At 37.9% G+C, this 25412-nt stretch overlaps 1 protein-coding gene across 1 annotated transcript in view; it reads left to right on the top strand.

Annotated features, from left to right (window-relative positions):
- Positions 1-3067: 3067 nt before the first annotated feature.
- KLHL20 (kelch like family member 20) overlaps positions 3068-25412 on the top strand; it is a 74910-nt gene continuing 52565 nt past the window's right edge. Inside the window, exons 1-3 of the mRNA XM_040446758.1 lie at positions 3068-3172; positions 4093-4156; positions 20792-21365. Of these exons, the coding sequence (XP_040302692.1) occupies positions 4134-4156; positions 20792-21365 (597 nt within the window). The 5' untranslated portion in view covers positions 3068-3172; positions 4093-4133. The remainder of the gene's footprint in view (positions 3173-4092; positions 4157-20791; positions 21366-25412) is intronic.

The following is a 25412-nucleotide window of genomic DNA, read 5'->3' as shown; positions in this document are numbered from 1 at the left end:
ATACATATACATACAATGGAATACCACTCGGCAATGAAAAAGAATGAAATCTTGCCATTTGCAACAATGTGGGTGGAACTGGAGGGTATTACGCTAACTGAAATAAGTCAGAAATATATGATTTCACTCATATGTGGGATTTGAGAAATTCAACAGACGAACATAGGGGAAGGGAAGGAAAAATACGATAAAAACTAAGAGGGAGGCAAACCTATAAGACTCTTAAATACAGAGAACAGAGTGAGGGTTGATGGGGGTGGGGGTGGAGGGGTGTGTTAAGTGGGTGACTGGCATTAAGGAGGGCACTTTTTGGAATAAGCACTCGACGTTATATGTAAGAGATGAATCACTGGGTTCTACTTCTGAAGCCAAGACAACACTGTATGTTAACTAACTTGAAAATAAATTAATAATAATTTTTAAAAAAGATCTGACTTTGGCTCAGGTCATCATCTCACCTTTCATTAGTTCAAGCCCGGCATTAAGCTCTCTGCTATCAGTGCAGAGCCCACTTCCAAGCCTCTGTCTCCCTCTCTGTCTGCCTTTCCCCTGCTCGCGTGTGAGCATACTCTCTCTCACTGTCTCTCAAAAATAAATATTTAAAAATAACAACAACAACAGAAATAACGTAGCCTCTCCCCACGGATGAACCTTGAGGATTTTATGCTAAATGAAATAAGACCAAGAAAGACAAATACCATATGATTTCACTCATATGTAGAATCTAAAAAACAAAACAAATAAAAAATAAGCAGAATCAGACGTATAAATACAGAGAACAAACTGATGGTTGCTAGAGGGAAGGAGCATGGGGAAATGGGTAAAATGGATGAAGAGGAGTTAGAGATACAGGCAACAATTCTGGAATGAATGTCATGGGAACAAAAGGTACAGCATAGGGAATATAGTCAATGATATTGTAATAGTGATGTAACAGGACAGATAATAGCTACACTTGTAGTAAGCATAGCATAATGTATAGAGATATTGAATTACTATGTTGTACACTGAAAAGTAATGTAACATTGTGTTACCTATTCTCAAATAAAAAATTTTTAATAAACATAAATAAATAGGGGCACCTGGGTGGCTCAGTTGGTTAAGCGTCGTACTTCAGCTCAGGTCATGATCTTGCGGTTCGTGGGTTCAAGCCCCGCGTGGGGCTCTGTGCTGAGAGCTCAGAGCCTGGAGCTGCTTTGGATTCTGTATCTCCCTGTCTCTCTCTCTCTCTCTGCTCCTCCCCCACTCTCATTCTATCTCTCTCAAAAATAAATAGTAAACATTAAAAAATTTTTAAATAAAAATAAAAAATAAAGTAGCCTCTCCTTGCCTTAACTAATCACTCTCCCTAACATCACCCTGTTTATCTTCTTCCTTACTAGCATTTGCCACTGACTGGAATTATTTTGCTTATTTACTTGTTTATTGTCTATATCCTTTTACATGAATTAGTATGCTTCTGGCTGCAGGTATTAGAAACCCCCAACTCACTTTAAAATATGAAATTTATTATCTTACATAACTAGAAGTCCAACAATAGGGCAGTCTCTGGGCAAGGAAGGATGAGTAGTTTAAAAATGACATTCAAGGACCCAAATTCTTTCAGCCTCCATGTTCTACCATCCTTACTCTCTAGCTTCACTCTCCTCTGGCTTCTCTCATGGTTGCAAAATGGTTGTAGTGGTGTCAGTTGTCATATCCAGACACAACAATGGCCAGAGAGAAAAGATGCTATCTCTTATTGCATCTCTTCTAAATTTACTAGGAAGTCCCCAGTCCCCATTAGATTTCCTCTGATTTCTCACTAGTCAGTATTGGGTCATTTGCTTGGAGATGATTTAGATCAACTACTCATAATGGAAAACAACCACCATAACCACATAAATGATCACTAGAGCTTTAGGATGTTGTCTATCTCATTCATGATTGTATTTCCAAAGCCTAGTGCAGTACTTGGCATGCAACAAAATTGGCATCTGTTGAATACCTACTAAGTGCCATACACACGACATGATCTTCATTATAATTTATTTCTCAAAACAACTTTATACAAGAGGCATTATTATTCTTTTACACAAAGAAAACTAATGCTTAGGAGATTAAGAACTTTGACCAAGATCACAAAGTCAGTCACAGCACTAGGATTTCAAAATATGGGGGTCTGGATCTAAAGGTGACACGTTTCCCACTACAACCTAATTAACAGAAGGTATTCTTTCTCTTTCAGAAACAACTGGACAAATATGTCAATCCCATGGGAAGAACAGCTAAAGAAAATCTGGCTAAATTCATGCTTAGCCTACAAGATATCAGGAAAACAGCAACAGTCTTTCACTGATATTACTGAAACTGAGTCCCCGACCTTATCACTTGTATATTGTCTAAATGTGTAGTAAAAATCAGATGGCTGTGTGGTCTGGTAAAATCGGGCAGAGCACAAATTGAAAAAGAATTTTTCACACAGAGGAAGTGTTTGAAATGTCGGCATACAGTGTCTGGACAAACACTTTTTGTTTTTCTCCTGCTAATCTGTTTGTCCTTGGTGAAGTGTTTGGATAAAACTCTGGTATCTTGAAAGCTAAACTGTGGGAAATCTGGAAGGTCAGGTCTATTTCTGATTTGGCTGTGTATCCCCAGCAGCTTGCACATTGCAGGGGCCTAAGAGAGATATGTCAGCCCCGCTTACGCACGCGTCAATCATACACTCCACAATGAGGGGCAACATTGTGCCTATACAGTGCAATAGGAGACCTACAAGCTACGGATAAATAATTCCTAGCTTTTTGTGACTACACCCATTTTTCTATTGCCTTCTGGTGGGGAAAACAAAGAAGAAAGAAGGAAACTTCGGTATTCAAATACTGTCAGATCAGCTGTGAACTTGCAAAGTGGTCATCCTCAGGATTGGAGGAAGTGGCTAAGAGGACAGGCAGTCTTTGAGGCGATCCGAATCTCCAGCAAAGGGCGCGGCTACTTCCTGAGCCGCGCCGGAACCTTTTGGCGGGCTGTATGAGTTCCAGAAGGAACGATTTAGGAACAGGACCGCTTCCGCTGCTGAAGAGACGAGAGGGGTGGGGAGGAAATAGTTTGAGGATCTGATCCTGCCTGCGCTAGCGGCGGCAGTGGAGCAGGCAGAGAGGGGGCGGCGGCAGAGAAGAAAGTGACAGAGCCGGTGAGTTAGCCGCCTTAGAGCAGGAGACAGTGGACAACGCCCAGAACTTGCTTTGCAAATCTGGTCCTAAGTTGCTGAGCTGCCGGGTGGGGTAGGGGGCCGTGCTTCGCCTGCCGCCTGTCAGTGGGCGCCGAAACGGGGCTTTTGGGGCGCTGGGGCTGGGCCTCGCGGGGCACCAGACTGCGCTCTAGCTGGCTGACACCCCTACCCGGGAGCCCTGGGGGACGCTGGGGTTCTTACCCTGCACAGCTTCCCCGGACAAGAGCTGGAATTCGGGGGAAGGAAATGGGTACTGTGCGTCCCATTTAACCCTCGGGACCTACCGAGGTCTTGCCAAGTGGGTGGTGGACATTGTTTCGGGCACTGAACGAAGGGCTTGTAAGGAGAATGTTAGTCTGGAACCAGAACTCTGCTCCGTTCGTGCTGCCTGACTGTCGGAAGCGGAGTCGTTTGTTTTTAAAGGCAAATGCCGGCCCCCTGCTCCTGTCACTTCGGGACAAGTTAAAGCTTCAGATCCGTTGTTAAGCCAGCGTGTTCCCTATCCAGTCTATCCTCTTATTACTTCTGTGGGTAAATGTGTTCTGTAGGTATACTTGATAGTGAGGCCAAAAGTTAAACGTCTTCAAGCACTTTTTGAGGAGAGGCCAAAACTAACCTAGCAATCAGGACTGTATAAGCGCGCTTTCTTCACTTTCACTTATAATCGTTTTAGCTTTCCATGTCTATATCCAGACTGAGGATAGTCATCTTAAAGGCACTAAGGTTATGACGGTGCAGATGCAAAAGGCCTGTGGTATAATATGATGTAAAGTTGTTTTGTTTTTTTTTTTTTATCACTGAACGAAATGATTATATAGAGATTGTTACTGGAAAGATCAGAAATAGTTTTTTATTAAGTTACTGCTTTTCTGTTGTCTTAGGTTCGGCTGTAGAGTGTGGTGAAGGGTACTTTTCATGGTGCATGGAAGGAAAGCCAATGCGCAGGTAGGCTTTTAGGAGGAAAACCTTCAGTTTCACTGATTGAAATTCAACATGGAATAATTCAGGACTTCATTTAATTTTTTGAAAGGGTTTTCAAACTTTACCAAATTCTGCTGGAACTGATGATTCTTGTTCTAAAATAAATCAAAAGTATTATCTAGAATTAATCACATTTTAAATAAGAGCCCAATATAGTACTTACATGTCTAAAGAACGTTATGAATTTTACGTAGTTGTTAACATTTAAATTTTCCTTCTTGCATGGTAATTTTTGTGATAATCATTAAGTGTGATATGATACTCTCTGAGTTCCTTAGTCGTCAATTCTCTATAGAATGTAGAAGGTTCTGTTGCCATTGAAGAATAATAATAATTTGTAATACACTGTACGTATACCTAATTATGGTTTGGCCTATTTTATTGATGATCAATAGTACATTTGTTCTGTTAATTAAAATAGCTGCATTGCAGGAAAGATTCTTGGGGGACTGAAAAAGATAGTGGACATAATAACTTAACCCATAGAAAAATGGAACAGAGTGTAAGATTATATAGACAATCATAAGCCCTCCCAATTCTAAAGTTGATAATGTTTTTTCTTAATCTTTTCTAACAAATAGATCTAGAGTCATCAAAACAAAATCAGCCCAGTTCTTTTTCTTTGTTCTTTAAACTCATTTCACATTTATTGAACTGTATGTAATCATTTGTTACTTAGCATCAAAGAGAAATGGCTCTGGCAGAGCCAGAGAAGAGAAAAAAACATTTTAGGGGAAGAAACATTAAATGATGGGGGTATGACTTATGACTTAGGACCAGGAACAATAATATATATTGTTTTCCAAATCTGTTATTGATTTTTTTATTGACCTTGAACTGTTTACCTTCTCTGTGCCCCAACTTATTTTTCTAATGTATCTGACCAGGATATTGGGAACTAATGAATGCTTTCAAATGCTTTGAGATCTCCAGATTAAAGATGATATGATGTAACAAATGTCAGTATCTTATTTGTATCTAACTTCATGTAGGAATAATATTTGACTGCAGAGTACATGAAGAAATTAACATCTATTAAATGCTTTACCACTTTATCCTGTATCATGGTTGCAAAAACCACTGATTGCTTCTCTTCCTCATTGCTTCTGTTCCTCACCTGCCATAAATGTCATATCTTATGTAATTGCTAAAATAAGAGCTTATTATTTTTTAAAAAGAGAAGGCACAGCGTGGGAATGTCTTTGGTTTATCAGTAATTTCTATATAAAATATTCACTTAATCACTCATATCTACATGCTTTTTTTTTCTTGCTTTATTATATAATACTGCCAGTTATTCAAAATCATGTTGAGAGAATTCTTGTGCCATTAATTGTCAAGCTACAGCTCTTTCTTCATCACCATCACTTGGCCAGAGCCTGGCCTACCCATTGATCTCAGATTTAATTTTACAATAGCTTACCTTTCCCTGCTTGGCTGTCATTCTTGTAGCTGCAGCCCAGAAGGCAGTCTCTGTGCAGTAATGTTGGTTTTATACTTAGCTGCTATTGGAGAAGCTTTGAATAAGAAGTAACTGTATTAAGATTATTTGAATACACGTTTATTCTCCCTACTAGAGAATTTTGAGTCTTCTATACCTTTGCATCCCTGGTGTCTAATGATTCCTGAATAATCATTTAAATGACTAAACAGTACCTGCAGACTTTTTCCCTGCGTGCTACCTGCCAAAAAATATGAACAAGAAAAGGCTGAAAACAAGTTCGTTAAAGGTATTTTAATGCTTAATTACAAAGTTTTATGAAATTGATTGACACCTTACTAGTAAAGCTTCATTGAATTCATTTAAATAGCCATTATGTGTACAGATACAAAATTTAAAAGATACAATAAGATGGTCAGTGAAAAGTAAGTCTCCCAATGCTGACCCCAGATCCCAGTTCTCTTTATAGGCAACCACTACAAACAGTTTCTTATTCATTTTTCATAAACATAATGGACATACAAGCATACACAACAACTCTCCTTTTCTAAAAACACTAATGTCAGCATACCATGCACATTCTACGATATCTTTCTTTTTTCACTTCACACATTATCTTGTAGATTATGACAAATACATATAGACCCACCTTATTCTTTTTGCTAGCTACTTAGTCTTTCATTGTCTGTAAGTGCCATATAGTTAACCAGTCCTTTTCGGAGACACTTAAAGCTATTTCAAATATTTTGCTATTACAACAAGTCTGCAGTGAATATCCTTGCCAGTTGTTTTTGCCCAAATGTGTATGCATAGAATAAATTCTTAGATGTAGAATTGCCCAAAGAGTATGTGTGTTTTTAAATTTTGGTATATATTGACAAATTTCCTTCCTTAGAGATTATACCAATCTAGTCTCACCAAAAATATGCCTGTTTCCCAACATATTATTTTTTAATGTTTATTTATTTTTGAGAGAGAGAGACAGAATGTGAGCAGGGAAGGGGCAAAGAGAGGAGGAGAGACAGATCCAAAGCAGGCTCCAGGCTCTGAGCTGTCAGCACAGAACCCGATATGGGGCTTGAACCACAAACTGCAAGATCATGACCTGAGTTGAAGTTGGATGCTTAATGGACTGAGCCACCCAGGCACCCCTAAGATATTATTTTTTAATCATGTATTTCATTTAGAGATACTAAATCATTTTGCAATGTAATTATTTCCTTCCTTAAATATATAAATAGGAAACTGAGCCTGATTTTATTAGGAATTGATTCATTCACTCGCCAAACATTTCTATAGAACTGATTATATGCCCATATACTGTATATATGCAGATGAAGAGATGGAAAGACATGTGAATAGACACCATACTACAACATGAACAGAATTTTAATAGAGATGTAAACATAGAGAAGGGAACTTCTGCTCTGTGAAGATGAGGAAAGCTTCACAGAGATGGTGATATTTGAGCTGGATCTTCTAGAAAGGATAAGGATTTGCTTTAAAGTAAAGAATGTACTTTAAAAGATACGAATTTAAAGAAGGAAGTTAATTAAAGACCCCATAAACAGAAGGAACATCTGTGCTGTGCCCCCACCTCAAAAAAAGACACCAAGACCTGCAAGTATATGACATGAATGGAATGGTGAGTATATCTGCAGTGTAGAGCATGTGGGGGCAGAAAAAGTGAAACAGGGAAAAATCATAGAGAATTAGGCTGCAACCATGCGAAAGAGTTCGGCTTTATCCTCTAGGTATTTAAGAACCAGTGTGCATTGTTATATAGATTAGATTTGTTCTTGGGGCTGATCTTTGGGAGGAAAGGACATAGACTAGAAAGAGGGAAGAAATGACGGCAAAGAAACTAATTACAGGAGTTGTGGTGGTTTAGGTGAAACCTGACGGCGATTGGAAGTAGATCTGTGGCAGTGGGGACTGAGAGAAGAGGATGGAATTAAGACTGTCTAATAGTGACATCAAAAGGATTTGGTGGATATAGAATAAGGAAAAGGTAGCAGCATAAATGACTCCAAGGATTTCAGCTTGGGAAACCAGGTGCTGCCATGATGAGATAAAAAATACAGGAAGAGGCACCAACAGGTTTCAGTAAGCCAGAAGTAGTTTCTCTTTCATACGTTTTAAGATTGTTATGTCTAGGAAACCAGCCAACAGAGATAGCCAGCATATAACTGGAATACGGGTTTGGGACACAAGAGAGCAGAAGAGATGCAAAAAATTGCGCATCAGCAGCCCATAGAATGTTCTTGAAGTTGTAGGCATGAATGAGGGTAGAACAGAAAAGGGGGGATGCCAAGGACAGAACCTCAAGATCAGATGAGCTTCTCCTTGCTTCAAACAACAATAACAATCCCGTTCAGGTCTCATATCTTTAGAATTTCCTATTTATTTTAATCCGTCTAAAATGCATGTTTGAAAATAGTGTAAAATGTACCTGCTAGTGTAAAATGACTCTTCCTTGGTGTGGCATGCACTGTAGGTTAGCTTGCTGAACAACTGTTCTTCCTTTCCTTTACTATATAGAAACAGGAACATAAAATATTATGCTTGGTATCATCATCTTCTTTGCATTTGAGATGGCCGTATAACACAGTGCTGCCAATGAAATGTCAGCAGAATCTGCTAAGAGGTATCCTAGGGAGGCCCTGGCTGTCCTGACGTAAAGGGAGGCTAGCTTGTTTGCATGCTTTTCCTCCTTCATGCCTTGATGGCTGGACCAATCCTGATACTCATTTTACCCAGTAAGCAGGGATGAGGTATTTTAGGGCTAAAGCATTTATGACCTGTTTTCAGATTAAGGGGTTACAGCCTGACTTCCTGGTATGGAATCAGGTATGGAATTTATGTAGTGCTAGTGGGTGCCCTCTTGGTAAGCAGAGCTGGCACTTTGGGCTATTATTTCTGTCTTAAGGATTTTTATACTCCTATCTGTAGTTTTCTCTTTTTTCGAGCCTGCTTGGGACTTTAAATAATGGTCAGTTTAGCCGAATCTTTTTGTTTGTTTGTTTGTTTTTTTAAGAGAAGGCTGTTAATTTCCGAATTAAAACAGAACTTTTGAAGTATAAAGGGAGAGATGTTCATTTAGGTAGGGAGCACAATTCCAGGCTAAGAAAAGATTTGCAGGTCTTTGGACTAGGAGATAAAACTTGATTATAAATGCTTTAGAAGCAGAGACTGTGTTTTCTAAACTTTTTATTGTGTTGATTTCAAATTATGTTAACCCCTTACAGAAAATGGCTCTTTCCTCAACTAAGAATATTACTTTTGGAGTAAAAGGTCTAAGGAATGTGTGACATGGTAGCCCTGAAATTTGAGGGTGGCTTACACATTTTGGGTGGGTAGAGGTATCAGTGTTCGTGGAAATTACCCATCTCTTTACCTACCCCACATTTCCGTGACTTCCTAGATTGTTGGGACTTTTAAAACAAACTTTTAACTATAGAGTACAAACATAAATAAATACATTCTTGTGGGGCGCCTGGGTGGCTCGGTTGAGCATCCAACTTCAGCTCGGGTCATGATCTCACTGTTCCTTAGTTCAAGCCCCACGTCAGGCTCTGTGCTGACAGCTCAGAACCTGGAGCCTGTTTCAGATTCTGTGTCTCCCTCTCTCTCTGCCCCTGCTCATGCTCTGTCTCTCTCTCTCTCTCAGAAATAAACATTAAACATTTTTTTGATAAATAAACACACAGATACATAGATACATACATACATTCTTATGACTTTCACCTTTACTTATTTTGACTATTCATTCCTACTCACACTGAGAAAAACTTTCTCTCTGGGATAATAAGTCTTCATAACTTGTTTTCTGAGAATAACCTCTGGAATGCCACTCTATCAGTTCAACATGCCTTTGCCCCTACTGTTTCTGCAACCACTTCAACCATTTTCTAGCCATCACGTAACTCCCTAGATTGTGTGGCATCTCCCAACTCTTGATTAATGCAAGCATTTATATTCCTTGATTTGGACTGCTGATTACTGCTGGAAAAAAGAAGCCATGGGGAATTCATGCTACTCTAATCAGAATCTTTAATACTATTTGAGCCAGGGGTGCCTGGGTGGCTCAGTCAGCTAAGCATCCAGCTCTTGATTTTAGCTCAGGTCATGATCTCACAGCTTATGGGATTGAGCCCTGCATCAGGCTGTGCCCTGACAGCGTGGAGCCTGCTTGGCCTTCTCTCTCCCCTTCTCTCTTTACCCCCACTCCCTACTCTCTCTCTCTCCTCTGTCTCTCAGAATGATAAATAAAAAATAAACAATTAAAACGTATATTATTTGAGCCAACAGAGTTATCCAACAGTAAATCTGTAGGTCCCTGGTTAATGCTTACTCATTCCCCAGTTAACGCGTACTCACTGCCTGAAGCAGCTGTGTCACACCTTCATGCATTCTCTCATGACCCTGTCACTACCCCTCTCACTGCCAGCAATGGCCTGCTCCCCCAACTTCACAGAAAAAATAGAGGCCATCAGGTATGAACTTTCCCAAGGCCCTGATACCTCCTTACCACAAAATAAATGTATCTGTTTCCTCATTATCTCCGCCCCCTTACTCCCTTCCTCTGAGCTCTTATGTAAGCCTTTCTACCTTTTGTCAAAGAGTCATTCCTCTGTATTTTGGTTCTGTATACTCCCCCTCTTCAAGGATCTCGCACCATCATTTATTCTCTATTATTTTTTTAAATTGCTCCCTCTTTCTCATTCTTCATATTAGTATATATCATTTTCTAGTCTTCTTCCACTTTAAACTGACATTAAAGGTCTCTTCTTGTCACAGGCAAACTTCATTTTGGAAATACTCCATACCCAGTATCTCTTTCTTTACCTTCATTAACCACTGCCATTGGAAACTTCAGGTTTTTACTGAAAATTTAGGGATAATGAAGTTTTTTGACTATTCATTATTTTCTTACTGGCTGTCTCCCCTTAGATCACAACCTGCCACCATTTTTATCAGTGCCCCCCTTTCCTTTCCCATGTGTTATAATTCTCCCTTCTCAATTATTGTTACTTTATTATACTGAGCAGTTTAGTCTCTTTGTTACAATCCTGATATCTCTAGTAGAAGTGGTTAAAAAACAAAATCTTAATGTCTTTAGATCATATTGAATGTGTGGCATGGCTTCACGTAAGATAGAGTGGTAGGGACTGTGGCGAACTAAGAGTACAAGCCCTCCTGATGGTACTCAAATGCAATTTCAGTTTCAATCTCAAAACAAAACAAAACCTGTAAGCAAAACCCTTCTGGTGGTCTTTGTCATTCTAGGGGGACCTCACCTTGCCTTTCATAATTAAGGGGCCTAAATACTCGTTTTCTCAAAAGCAGCATCTGTCTCTGAAATAAATGCTGTTCCTTTCCCCAGAATGTAAAATAACAATAATTGAAAATTTATAATAGCAGTTTTTTTCTTCTCACTATGTAGAGATTCAGTTGTAGTAATTATAGTTTCTTAAACTGATTCCATAATATCTGATGCTTGCCTTATAGAATTGTTTAGATTTATTGACATTTTGGGTAAGTGAATCCTTCTTGTTTAATTTATATGTTTGACAATATGTTTTACTTTTTTTTTCCTTTATAGCTGCATTTTGAATGCTTGCTTTCCCCACTCTGTTATTTCCCTTCAACTTAGGTCAGTATATTCTTTTTGTAAAAACTGACTTCCACTGAAAAAGAGATTTTTATTTTATTAGTCAGATTTTATTAAGTCAGTCATTTATTCACATTTTAATGTGTTTAAAATTACCTGCTTGCTAAATACAGATTCTAGAGTCATATCACCAGAGATTCTGATTCTCTAGCACCTCAGGAGCCTGAATTTTTATTAAGCACCCTCATATATCTGGTGTCAAAGAAACACAGTATTTTAAAAGTGAATATAACAGCCTAGTGGGAATTGAACAGTCAGTAAAGAACAATATCTAGTCTTCTCACATTTTCATTTCATTTGAAAGAAAAGCCACACATTCAGACCATGATCTTAAATCTATCAGTACCATGTTTAGAAAATATGATAATAATGGAGGAAGACCCTCTGTATACAAGAGTAGTTGGGGGCGCCTGGGTGGCTCAGTTGGTTAAGCGTCTCTTGATTTCAGCTCAGGTCATAATCTCCCAGTTTTTGAGATCAAGCCCCACGAAGCTCTGCTTCAGATTCACTCTCCGCCCACCACCTAGCTCCTCTTCTACTTATGCTCTGTCTCTCAAATCAAAGTAAATAAACATTTTTTAAACATATTTTTAGGGGCGCCTGGGTGGCGCAGTCAGTTAAGCATCCGACTTCAGCCAGGTCACGATCTCGCGATCTGTGAGTTCGAGCCCCGCGTCAGGCTCTGGGCTGATGGCTCAGAGCCTGGAGCCTGTTTCCGATTCTGTGTCTCCCTCTCTCTCTGCCCCCCCCTCCCGTTCATGCTCTGTCTCTCTCTGTCCCAAAAATAAATAAAAAACGTTGAAAAAAATTTTTTAAAAATAAAAAAAATATATTTTTTAAAAAAAGACTAATTTACTAATCAAAGCAAGAGTAAATTTCTAAATTCAAATTGGTTAGGAAATTTAGAATGCGTGGCTGATTTTACCGTTTCACATTTTAACTACCATGTTTTTGGTATCAGAATGCTTTGGGCTGAAAGTCCTGACTCAGACTAGCATAATCAACATGGAAATCTTTTATTTACATAACCAGAAGGCCAGAGGTCGTGTTGGGCTCCAAGACTGGTTGATGCAGTGGCTTGGTAATATCATCTTGGACCCAAGTTCTCTGTCTCTCCAGTGTAGTTTGTGCAGTGTCGGCTTAATCCTGCCCTAAAATTGGTCTCCCATCCCACTACCACCTACCAGTGTAGAATGCTGCATTCTTCCTTGTTAATGCCCTGCAGAAGAAACTACCTAAATTATGGAATGTAAATCTGTTCCTGTAATTTGATGACCAGCTTAGGTAAGAGAATGCCATCAGCTAAATGATTTGAAAGAAGTCAGGATTCATCCTTCAAAACATGGTCATCTTCCCCTGAAACACACGGCTAGAGGAGGAACAAAATCAAGATTATGTTAAAATTTGAGAGAGTTGATGGTAAAATATGGTATTAATAGAATTTATCTTGAAGTTATGTTTTTCATCAGTGCTAAAAGAATACAAAATCTGCTAAAGTTATTATTAGTAGATTTTATACCCTTTGGTTTTAGATAGACTGATTCTTTCCCAGAATTGACAGAGTCTTTCGGGGAGAAGGCAGAAGCTCTGTTTGGTCTCCCTAGTTTGTTAAATGTGGATAGAGTCTAGAATAATCCTTTCCACTTGCCTCCTTAAATCTTAAACTACATATAGATTAATCTTGTAAATTAAGTTAATAAAAATGTTATTTGAGTTCAGTTTCTTTTTTGTGTATATTTGTAATGTCATTTGTTCAATATTGGAATAAAAAGCCACATATTGAAAAAGCAAATAATTTGAGATCTTCTTGTTTTTCTAGATGAATTTTTACTTGGACAATAAAGCTTGCCGCCCTAAGATTTAATTAAAACCTTTCTTAGGGTTCTGTCCTGGGGAGCAGATCACACCTCAGTTTACCATCCCACCCCCAACTCTTTAGAGTATTTATTTCATCAGACTCCAAACAAAGAAGTTGTGAATATAGATGTGACGAGGTGTGAACACAATCTATTTCTAGGACCCTTATTATAACTTCCTTTCAAAAGGTGCCCAGAAAAATGTACCAAAAAACTCGCTTTTCTGCCAGTAGAATCCCGTGGTTGTAATAAGAATAATGGAGGATGTGCGCTCAGAATTTTAAAAGTACACATTTACAAAAACAAATAGCATAACCATAGGAGAAATAACTTAGTGTATAGAATTAAATATGGCTTCTACAATTAAATTGCTAGAATTAAATACAGCTTCTCAGAACATTTAAAATGAGGTAATCCTTAAAGCGTCAGCCTACCGGTAATCCCTGTTGTCATTGCTTCTCATTCTCCTGAAAGGGCAGTGTGGTCTAGCCATGTGGCAATATGCTTGCTTTTTTTTCCCTTCTAAGAATGACAACCACATAAATCAGATTACCAGAGTCATTTCTGTTTCAAACACTCAATCCAGTTGCCTAAGATAGTTTGGAATTGTAAGGCACTGACTTCAAAGTCAGAGGACCTACATTCAGACAAATCCCAACACTGTCACTCTTTGTGAGGTAAGTGTAATTATCCCTATGTTACAAATAATTAACTTGAGGATCAGGAAGTTAAGCAATTTGCCCAAGATTATACCTAATAAGTAATGGAGGTAAGGTTTGAACCTGGCTACAAGCTTGCCTGGCTACAAACCTGGTTTTGAGAGAATGAGACAAGAGTTCGGAGGGTATAATTTATTTTGGCAGAAAGAAAAGTTGAATTCATTTAACAACAATTTAGTGAACACTAGACCCCAGTATTGGGATATAGCAGTGAGCAAAAGAAAACAAGGGCCTTGTTCTCATTGATCTTATATTCTAATTAGGCGATAAAGCCAATATAGTATGTTAGGAGGGAATATATTTATGAAGAAAATTAAAGGGTATAGAGTGGTAGAAATAAGAGATACTATTTCATATAAGGTGGTGTTGGGGAGAAGGAATTTCCTCTGCCATTCAAGGTCCTTCAAGCTGGACTTAGAATCAAATTAACAATGAGACAATGAGGAAATCAAATTCAATAGCATCTGTAGAGGGAATCCATGCAGACATGGAAATCCCAAAGATAGGCAACATGATGCTTATGTGAGCTAAGGCAAGGGGTATTGGACTGAGGGTACAAAGGGGAGAAAGACCATTAGAAGGGAAAGATGTTTGGAAAACAAAGGTATCCTATTCTGCAGATTAGTTTCTTAGATAAAGAGGAATCTCTGTCAATAGCTGTCTTCCTGGTAAAGCAGGCAGTTGAAGGGGAGGTGAAGAGCTTTTACTGAATCTGCTGGGTTTGGAGTGCTTTTATTTACATATATATATATATATATATATATATATATATATATATTTTACGTTTATTTACTAAAAGAGAACAGGGGTGGGGCAGAGAGAGAGAGGGAGACAGAGAATCATTCCCAAGTAGGCTCCACACTGCCAGCACAGAGCCCGATGTGGGTCTTGAACTCATGAACTGAGATCATGACCTGAGCCGAAACCAAGAGTCAGATCCTTAAGCGACTGAGCCACCCAGGTGACCCAGGATTGCTTTTAACTCAATGTTCATGCCAAAGTGTCCCACCTTTAGATGGCCTGCCCTTGGCCCCTACAGTTGTGTGATAAGTTGGCATTTGAGCAGAGATCTGAAAGAAATGACAGCGTGAGCTTCATAAATATTTGGGGGAAGAAACTTTCAGGAAGAAGGAATAAGAGTCTGAAGCAAGAGAAGTCTTGGTATGTCCCAGAAAATATCAAGGTAAGTCTGTGTGACTAGAGAACAGTGGGCAAGAGAAAAGCAATAGGAGATGAATTCAGAGAGCGAGCCAGGGGAAGAGTCATGTCGAAGCTGGTAAACCTTATATTCTTTGTTTTTGACTGAGTATTTAAAGCATTTTAAGCAGAGGAGTGGTGTAATCTGACTTTTCTAAACGATCAGTTAGGTTCTTTAGAGAAGAGAATATAAATTGGCAAAGGTGGAAGCAAGAAGACTATTTATGAGACTATTACAATATTACAAAAGGGTGAGAATAGCCTGAATTAGGGTGGGGCTGGTGAAGATGTAGAGAAATAGTTGGAATCTAGATATTATTTGGAGCTAGAATGACAGGATTTGCTGATGGATTGGGTTTGAGGGTGTGTGGAAGGGAAGAGGCCCAAGATTTTTGGCCTGAGAAACTGGAAGAATGAAATTGCTTTTTATTAATCTGGGGAAGGCTAGAAGAGAGACATGGAGGAAGGTAGAGAATCAAGGAATCAGTTTTAGATATATCATTGAGATATTTTCACTTGTGTGATACAAGACATTCATATGGATCCAAATTCAGAATTTATTCAGACAGAAGATAAGGCCCTTTTAGCCATTCACATATGGATGATGGGAACCATGAGGTTAGACGAGTTCCCCCTAAGAATGTGTATAGAGAGCAGAGAGGACAGACCTTTGGAGAATGACCTCATTTAAGGGAATTCTTAGCAAGTTTGCAAACCAGACCACTGATAAAAGTATAGAAACTACCTGTTATTTTTTTTAAATATAATTTGTTGTCAAATTGGCTAACATGTAGTGTGTACAGTGTGCTCTTGGTTTTGGGGGTAGATTCCCAGGGTTCATCACCTACCTACAACACCCACTGCTCATAGAAATTACCCATTATTAAAAGTCAGAATCTGTACTCATACAATAATTAACACCACAGGGTTTTTTTTTTTCTTGCTATGGTATACTTTTAAATGAAAAGACAGAGATGTAGAAATTAGCTTCCTTATTGTATGTAGGTGAAATAAAAAATTGTTTATATCTAAGTTCAACAGTACTGTCTTTATGTACATCATTATGGTTACAACAAAAATGTTTTCATTTCAACATGCAATGTCAATATTAAAATAGGAATTTTTGAATTTATCTTGTCTTTAATGTTGGTTCTTTTTAAAAGAAGCTTGATTGCACCGTTAACCGTGTGATTTATTCTTTCAGCATCTACCATGTACAAGGCATCATTAAGCATTGTGATTAAAAGCTTCCTTGATTATTTACATGGGTGGCAAAAATTATCCTTTAACTGCTCAGCTTTTTTCAGTCTGTAAATTACCAAGCATAAATGGTGCTGTTTCTACCAGATGTCAGGAATTATGAACAGTTTGTGTTCTAGAATACAGAATCACCTGTGGGCTAAGGCCAAGCATAGAAAGCTTGAATTTATAAGTACTTTGGAAAAACAGGTTGCTGTTGGAGAAAGGAAAAACTATATTCTTTGTTTTCAGGTTGTGCCTTTGTAATGTAAATGTAGTTTCTTCTTCCCAAAATGTCCTTTTCTAGTCTCTCCTTCCCAGGGGGCCCTCTCAACACAGGTGTTTTATTATACCGTAGTTCCTGTCCATGCTACAGCTTTAGGGGTAGTAAACTGATAACTGTCCCCTGAAGGCCAGATGTTAGACTCTCTCAATATAGATGATTAAGTCTGTGAGACTCACATGAGGGTGACCTAAAACTCAGAGTCACCTGTGCCTCCTTTTAAATAACATAATATCTCTGGAAGAATTATTCATGAGAAGACTGCTTAGTGAGTGTAGAATCAGAAACAGAAATATAATGATCTGGACCATGGGTATGGGATATTTCACCTAAGTTCCAGAATAACCCAATGTAATATTCCTACTTCACAACAAAAATACATACCCTTGAAGTCACCTTGTAGCTTATGCCAATCAGATCTAGGATCTTTCCAGTATAAACAAATACTATACCGATTTTTGCCTTTCTGACCACAATTTGTATCCTGATTGCCCTTTCTCTGGTTATTCATGTATCCCCTCTTCTAGATAGATTCCCTGATTGCCTCTTTATATTCCTTTGATTTTTTTCTCACTTCAGACAAACTGCTTTGTAAATTATATGCAATTAGTAAATATGTGTTAAAAGAATAATTACCAACTTAGAGGAGCATAGATTTTTTCATGCTGGTAGATACAGTGTGATAATTATGAAAATCTGAATATCTTCATTATAATTATTTGTCAATTTAAGTTTGTGGCATTTACCTAGGAAGTTAACACCTCAATTTCTACATATGAAATATGAACATAAGGTATAAACTTGCTTCTCTTATATATTACCTGGAATCACTTTTTAAAAGGTAATAACCTTTGACTATTTTAGAAATGTTTAGAGATAATTCTGAAAATTTCTTAGACCATCCCAGGTTTTTTTAAGCTGGAAAAGGAAAGACTTAGGTTCAATTTTATTATGCTATTTTCCTTAAGCCTGACATTCATTTTGTGGTCCTTTTACCAAGTTACTTGACTCTTCTGATAGTCCACTGGTGAAGTTCTTCATGATGACTAGACCAAAATAATCTGCGTTTAACTGTAGCTTTCTGGGCTTTAAAAAGTTGTACAGAAATTTGGATATCCACAAGGAAAAAAACTGAAAATCTTACTTTGAATTGTTAAATAATTCTACATCTCCCTTCTTTCCCTAACCCAACATTCACATCAGTCACGTTTTTAAATGTTCACAGTGCCCCAGGAGATAGTTGTAGTTTATCCTAGATTATCAGGAGACCTGCCGTGCTACTGAAAGAAAGCTTCATGATTTTAAAGAAGTCACCTAACCAAATCAGTTCCTTCATCTGTTAAAGGAGGGTATTATGCTAGATGATCTGATGATGCATTCTATTTCAAATCTCAATCTCCATTCTTCAAGCTAGGTAACAAATTATGACAAGCAGGCAAGGTTCCTTTTCATATTTAAAGGTTTCTGGATGGGGCGCCTAGGTGGCTCAGTCTGTTGAGTGACCTACTTCAGCTCAGGTCACGATCTCACGGTTTGTGAGTTCAAGCCCCATGTCAGGCTCTGTACTGACAGCTCAGAGCCTGGGGCCTGCTTCAGATTCTGTGTCTCCCTCCTCTCTGCCCCTCCCCCACTCGTGCTCTGTCTCTCTGTGTCTCAGAAATAAATAAACATCTAAAAAAAAGTATTTAAAGATTTCTGGAGAACATTAACATGTAAAATTTATTAACACACATATACCCTGATCCTATGATGTTGTGTGTATCAAATTTGAGAAATTTACAGAGCTGTCACCCTCATTTTTTCCAGATCCCTTTTTAAAGGAAAATAATTGTTACAGCCTCTCAAGAGGATGTCCTTTAGCACAGTTAGGGTAACACATACTTACATGTACAGGAAATGCCCAACGTATAGACTTCCAAAGTCTGCGTGTAAGAGTAGCTTCCCGAGCTCCAGCCATCATCCCACTCAAAAGCCACCAAACACAACAAAAACAACAAACCCTTAATCAATCCCAAAATGAGAAATGTTCTTTTCCTTCTCCTTGAACCTCTTGGCCTTTGTGTCTTCGGACTTCAAAATTCAGGTCAGAACTCTATGTCAGTGGCTTTTAAATTTATTGCTATAACATAGAGCTTACAAAGGGACCCAATTATATAGATATATATGAATCCATGTGTGTATACAACACACAGTTGAAACAGTGAACTAAAGGGAATATATGCCAATATTTTTTCTTATGTTTCATTTTTTCAGTGCTGCTTATGACACACTAAGTTTATTTTACAACTAAACCTAGCCCCCATTTATAGCACTCTTGCTACAGAAGTATATAAGCCTCCAAATACCTAACATAAAATTAAATGTTGGGAAAAGTATTCATTTGTAAAGTGGGGAATGTCTATTTATGGACCTATATATTTCTTTTGTAACCATAGTAAACCTTCCTTGATTCTGACTGATTTGGTGGGGACAGTTGGAAATATATGGTACTTTTAAACAAATGAGGCTTATTGTCAGATTTAATATCTCTGTCCCCAAATTAGTCTAACAAAATCTTTGTACAGAGGCTCCTAAGAATCCTACTAAAAAACTATTTCACCTGCCATCTTCTTTCCCACTTGAATGTTCATAAACTGTGAAGAAAAGATTTCTAAGTAAAGGTAAACTTCAATCCAGACTTGCTGGATTACTATTAATTCAAAATTTATTTAAATATTAATTGAAGCATATCAACTCAGACTTGATTTCTAACATGGATAAGCATAATGACCTCATTGGAAAGGAACGTAATAATTCTATTACTACAATAGCTGCAATTTAAAATGTAGCAAGCCCTGAACTGGAAGCTTTTATGTGCATTATCTTCTTTAATCTTTGCCAATATAGGATAGATGCCCATTTTACAGCTGAAGAAATTGAGGATTACAGAGGATAAGTAACTTGCCCAGTAATTGTCAGTACTAGCATTTCAACCCAGGCCCATCTTTTCTACAGTGTATGAAACTTTATGCTGCTGGTACAGAGTAGCCATAGTACCCAACCCTCAGAGTGGTTAGACTTGAAGGGAAAAAGAAAATCTTAATTTAAGATATGGTAAAATATTTTTGAGACATCTATGGTTGAACTTATACAAGGGGGGGAATTTTAACTCATTTCTCCCTGTGAATGGCTTCTAAAATATTTGGTTTGATTCTTTCCCTTTCTAGGAACAAACTAATATGATTAACTACATAGTTATTTACTATGTTTCGTCACTTATAAGTCATATGGTTCGTTTAATAACTTCTTAGTAGTGTAAGTTGCATTACACATATGCAAAGCTTTTATTAGCTGACAGTCTAGTATGTATTTGTCCATATAATTTGTCCATACCTCAGTTTTCTTTAATGTTACAAACTTCTATCTAAGCTTTCCTCTCATTCACAGACAAAAGAATGTCTGGCCACCAGTAATTATCTGTAGCATCCTGTTAACACTAGTTTTTGTAACCTGTGCTTAGGATTTTTTTTTTTTTTTTTTTAGTTTAGTTTTAGTTTGTTTTTTACTTAGGACCATTGTGATCGCCTGTATAAACTGTGAAAACTTTGCATATTAGAATAAAGGAAATATAGTACTACATATAAAGTTAATTTTAGGGGCCCTGGCCTCCCTTTCTGTTCCTTTCATGCAGCATGAGCTATATTTTATACCTTTGGCTGAACTTGAGAGAAGTCTAAAATATTGCCATTATAATGAGATAGAAACATTTCTGTGTTGTAGAAAAAGAAATATCAACATTTTGGTTAAGCCAGATTAAGGAATTAAAGTCCATAGCTCTGTTTTGTGCAGAAAGAATAATTTACAAATGTTTTTCATAAATTTTTATTGATGTATTACAGGTAGTTTGTAAAAGATGTGGCCTAAGACATTCTAGTCTGAGTACTTCTGAGATGGAAAAGGAATTGTCCTTTATTTTATGGGAGTGCATAGTGAAGGTACTCTGATTTGGCATTAATGCTGTTTTTCAGAAGACTTTAAGGAAGTTTATGAGTTCCCGTGTTCTTAGAATGGAAGCCCTTTGGGGACTTAGTTCTCCCTTTTGATTACCTGCAGGTTTCTTTATCCCTTTACTTATGAACACTTTATGGCAAAAGTGAGTTTCTGATAATATTGCCATCATCTCTTCTCCCTCCTTTCCCCCATTCCTGTAGGTGTCCCAACATTCGACCAGGAGAGACTGGAATGGATGTAACAAGCCGCTGCACCCTTGGAGACCCCAATAAACTGCCAGAAGGGGTTCCCCAACCCGCCCGCATGCCCTATATTTCAGACAAGCACCCTCGACAAACCTTGGAAGTGATTAATCTTCTGAGAAAGCATCGGGAGCTATGCGATGTGGTGCTGGTTGTGGGCGCTAAGAAGATATATGCCCATCGAGTCATTTTGTCAGCCTGCAGTCCCTACTTCCGAGCTATGTTTACAGGAGAATTGGCAGAAAGCCGTCAGACAGAAGTAGTGATCCGAGACATAGATGAGAGGGCTATGGAACTACTGATTGACTTTGCGTATACCTCCCAGATAACTGTGGAAGAGGGCAATGTTCAGACCCTTCTGCCAGCTGCTTGCCTCCTCCAGTTGGCAGAAATACAGGAAGCCTGCTGTGAATTCTTAAAGAGACAATTAGATCCTTCTAATTGCCTGGGCATTCGGGCTTTTGCTGACACACATTCATGTCGTGAGTTGCTAAGGATAGCAGACAAGTTCACTCAACATAACTTTCAAGAGGTGAGTTATATTTGGTGGTTTGAATGCATTCATAATGTATTTGTGAGGAGAGCAATATGAGTTCACGTTCTGCTAACTAACACGTACCTGTTTGGGTATTTACTGTGGATTCTAACTTATGATATCAAAGAAATAAGTTATTATCAATTCTCAGCCTGGTTTTTATTTAAAGGCCAATTTTATGTTCTGTCAGCAAAAGTTAAGGTTTAAGGATTTGATTCTCCCTAGCCATATTCATAAACTAGTTTATAAGTCAGAAAACAGTTCATTGATTCATTAATAAACTGCATTCAGTTTATTAATTCATTAATAAAGATAATGATAAGATATGGTAGTAAACAAGATGCCCAGAGTGTTCTCATGGAGGTTATAATCTAGCAGAGAGGATAGCCATTAATGCATAATCACACAAATAATTAATTATAATTAATAGGTACTACAAAGAAGCAGCCTATACTATTAAACTCTGATTTAGCAGTATATTACAGACAGATTTAACTTTGGTTCTGGAACAGATCAAGCCAAATTCTGAGACATGAAAAAGCATAACTAGATTGAGAAACTGAAAGAAACCCAGTGAGACCCAGAGAGCAAAAGGGAAGACATTACATAACGATTTTACAGAAAGAACAGAGCCCGATCACACTGGAGTTAATAGACCATGTTAAGAATTTGAAATTTAATCTTAAGAGCAACAGAAAACAATTAAAGGACTTTAAGCAAAGACATGGTCCCTTTTACACTTTAATATCAGTCACTCTTCTCTCCACCAGGATAACCTCCTATGGATCAAAGATTTCACTTCATACAACATGAAACCATGAAAATATTAGAAGATGACATGGAGCTATTCCTTTTTAATCTTGAAGTGAGAAAGGCCTTTCTAACTGACTAATCCAGAAGGCATAGAAGAAAATATTGATAGATTTGGCTACATAAAAATAAAAAATTTTTGCATGGTAAAACAAAATAACAGTAGCCAGACAAAAGTTAAAGACAAAGCAGGGAGTGCCTGGTTGGCTCAGTCAGTAGCATTGCGACTCTGGATATCAGGGTTGTGAATTCGAGCCTCACAATTACTTAAAAATAAAATCCTTTAAAAAAGGCGGGGGCGCCTGGGTGGTTCAGTCGGTTAAACATCCGACTTCAGGTCATGATCTCGCAGTCCGTGAGTTTGAGCCCCACCTTGGGCTCTGTGCTGAAGTTCACAGCCTGGAGCCTGCTTCCGATTCTGTGTCTCCCTCTCTCACTACCCCTCCCCCACTCACGCTCGCGCTCTCTCTCTCTCTCTCTCTCTCTCTCTCTCTCTGTCAAAATTAAACATAAAAAAAAAAAAAAGACGGACATCTTGGTGGCTCAGTGGGTTGAACATCCGACTTTGGCTCAGGTCATGATCTCGTGGTTCATGGGTTTAAGCCCTGCATCAGGCTTGCTGCTGTCAGCACAGAGCCCACTTTGGATCCTTTGTCCCCCACTTCTCTCTGCCTCTCCCCTACTCGTGCTCTCTCAAAAATAAGTTAAAAAACATTTTTTAAAAAAACAGTGCAAACTGTTTGCAGCTATCACAGTAAATATCCTATCACAGTAAATACTCTCTTTAATATAGCAAAAGATCCTGTTGTTCAATAACCTAGACCAATGATCTAACCAAAAAATGGGCAGTAAACAAATTCAGATTGCTCTTAAACATATGAAAATCTGTTGTAGCTTTTTCAGAATAACTGAAACACAAAACTATACCAAAGTACTATTTTTTATTTCTCAGATTACAAAATTGTAATCTATCAGATTACAGATATCCAAAAGTTTGATTCCTTCCCCTGTTGACAAGGCCATGGAGACAAGGCAGTAGAGCTGCATTGCTAGTGTGAACATAAATCGATGCAACCTTCTTGAAAGAAAATTAGGCAGTATATTTCAAAATTACACGCTTTTGCACACTGTTTGACTCAGCAGAGAACTTGTACTACAAATGTACTGGAGAAGGGAGCAATTTGAGGAGATAATATCATGGGTTTCATTTTACATATATTCAGTTTGAGACACCCGTGAGATGTCTAAATAGAGATACTGAGCCGGGCCACTGTTTAGGAGTCTGTATCTTAGAAAAGAGGTTAGACTGAGATTAAAATTTAGAAGTCATCAACACAATAATTCATAGCAATTAAACTACGGTGGCTTAATCCTTTTCAGGCAGGATTTAACTCAGAACCCATAAAAGATTGGTAAATTTGATTGCATAAAAATTGAGAATTTTTGTTCTTTATAACAACAATAAACAATAACACCATAAACTAAGTCAAAAAATTAGCGTCAAACTCATACATGGGGCATACATGACAGAAAGAAAATTTTTTCCATAAAAGTCATACAAATTCAGTGAGAAAAAACGTGAAAAACACAATATAAAAATAGGTAAAGTGTATGAATAAGCAATGTATGAAAGGAGATATTCAAATGTAAATAAACATATGAAAGCTTAGTCACCCTTACACATAATTAAAGAAATATACATCACAATAATATACCAGTGTTCAAACTGTCAGTTTGGAAAAATAATTTTTAACTTCATTGAAAAAAATTCAAATTTATAAGAAATTATAAGAAAAAACTTTCATATACCTCTTACCCAGGTTACCAGTTGTTAACATTTTGCTACATTTGCTTTACCATTCTCTGCTTGTTATATCGAACATTTTTCTCTGAACAATTTGAGAGTATATGCATATATCACACTCCTTTACTCTTAAACACTTCAGTGTGTATTTCCTAAGACCAAGGGCATTTTTTTCTTTTAACATAGAATTCTCTTAGGACAATTCATTCATTGGGGCACCTAGGTGGCTCAGTTGGTTAAGCATCTGATTTGGCTCAGGTCATGATCTTGTGGTTTGTGAGTTTGAGCCCCACATCTGGCTCTGTGTTGACAGCTCAGAGCCTGGAGCCTGCTTTGGATTCTGTGTCTCCCTTTCTCTCTGCCCCTTGCCTTCTCTCTCTCTCTCTCTCTCAAAAATAAGCACACATTAAAAGTTTTTAAAGACCATTCATCAAATTGATGAAATTTTACATTAATAAAAACTTTATTTAATCCATAGTCCCCATTCCAGTTTCACCAACTGTCCCCATATTGTTCTTTGTAACAATTTTTTTTTTCCAGTCCAATTTCCAGAGCAGATGATTGCTCTGCATTTCGTTGTCATGTTTTCTGAGTTCTTGATAATCTGGAGTAGTTCTCTGCACCTTTAAGAGTATAGGCCAATTAATGTAAAACGTCCCTCAGTCTGAGTTTGTCCGATGTATCCTCATGGTAGATTCAGTATTGACAGGAATACTACATAAATGATACTTTGTCATTCTCAGTGCATCACAGGAAGTACATGGTATCTATTTGTCCCATTACTGATTGTGTTAACTTCAACCACTTGGTTAAGTGGAGTCCCCTAAGTTTCTTTCCTATTGTTACTATTTTTCGTTTTGTAGTTAGTAAAAACTTTTACAGAGAGATACTTCAAATCCATGTAAACATTCTTTTCCTTATCAAACTTTCACTCATTTTCACTCATATACATTGATCATTTCTGCCCAAATCAGTCATTACTATGATGGCTGTAAAATGGTGATTTGAAAAAACCACTCCAGGGGCGCCTGGGTGGCGCAGTCGGTTGAGCGTCCGACTTCAGCCAGGTCATGATCTCGCGGTCCGTGAGTTCGAGCCCCGCGTCGGGCTCTGGGCTGATGGCTCAGAGCCTGGAGCCTGTTTCTGATTCTGTGTCTCCCTCTCTCTCTGCCCCTCCCCCGTTCATGCTCTGTCTCTCTCTGTCCCAAAAAATAAATAAACGTTGAAAAAAAAATTTTTTTTTAAAAAGAAAAAACCACTCCATTTTTCTATCAACATTCTGCTATAAGGAAGAATTTTCCCTGTTCTGAATGATTGATTAGCATCATGGACTCACTAGACTCTTATTCTAGTTAACGGATTATAGTCCTTTGTTACCATTTATTATTTTGATGCTTGATAGTCTGACTTATCCTTCCTGTGCTTATTTT

This window comes from Herpailurus yagouaroundi, unplaced genomic scaffold (assembly GCF_014898765.1).
Source record: "Herpailurus yagouaroundi ecotype Mexico unplaced genomic scaffold, PumYag 195, whole genome shotgun sequence".
Lineage (NCBI taxonomy): Eukaryota > Metazoa > Chordata > Mammalia > Carnivora > Felidae > Herpailurus > Herpailurus yagouaroundi.
The sequence above is the reverse complement of the archived record's forward strand: the minus strand, read 5'-3'. Positions and strand labels throughout refer to the sequence as shown.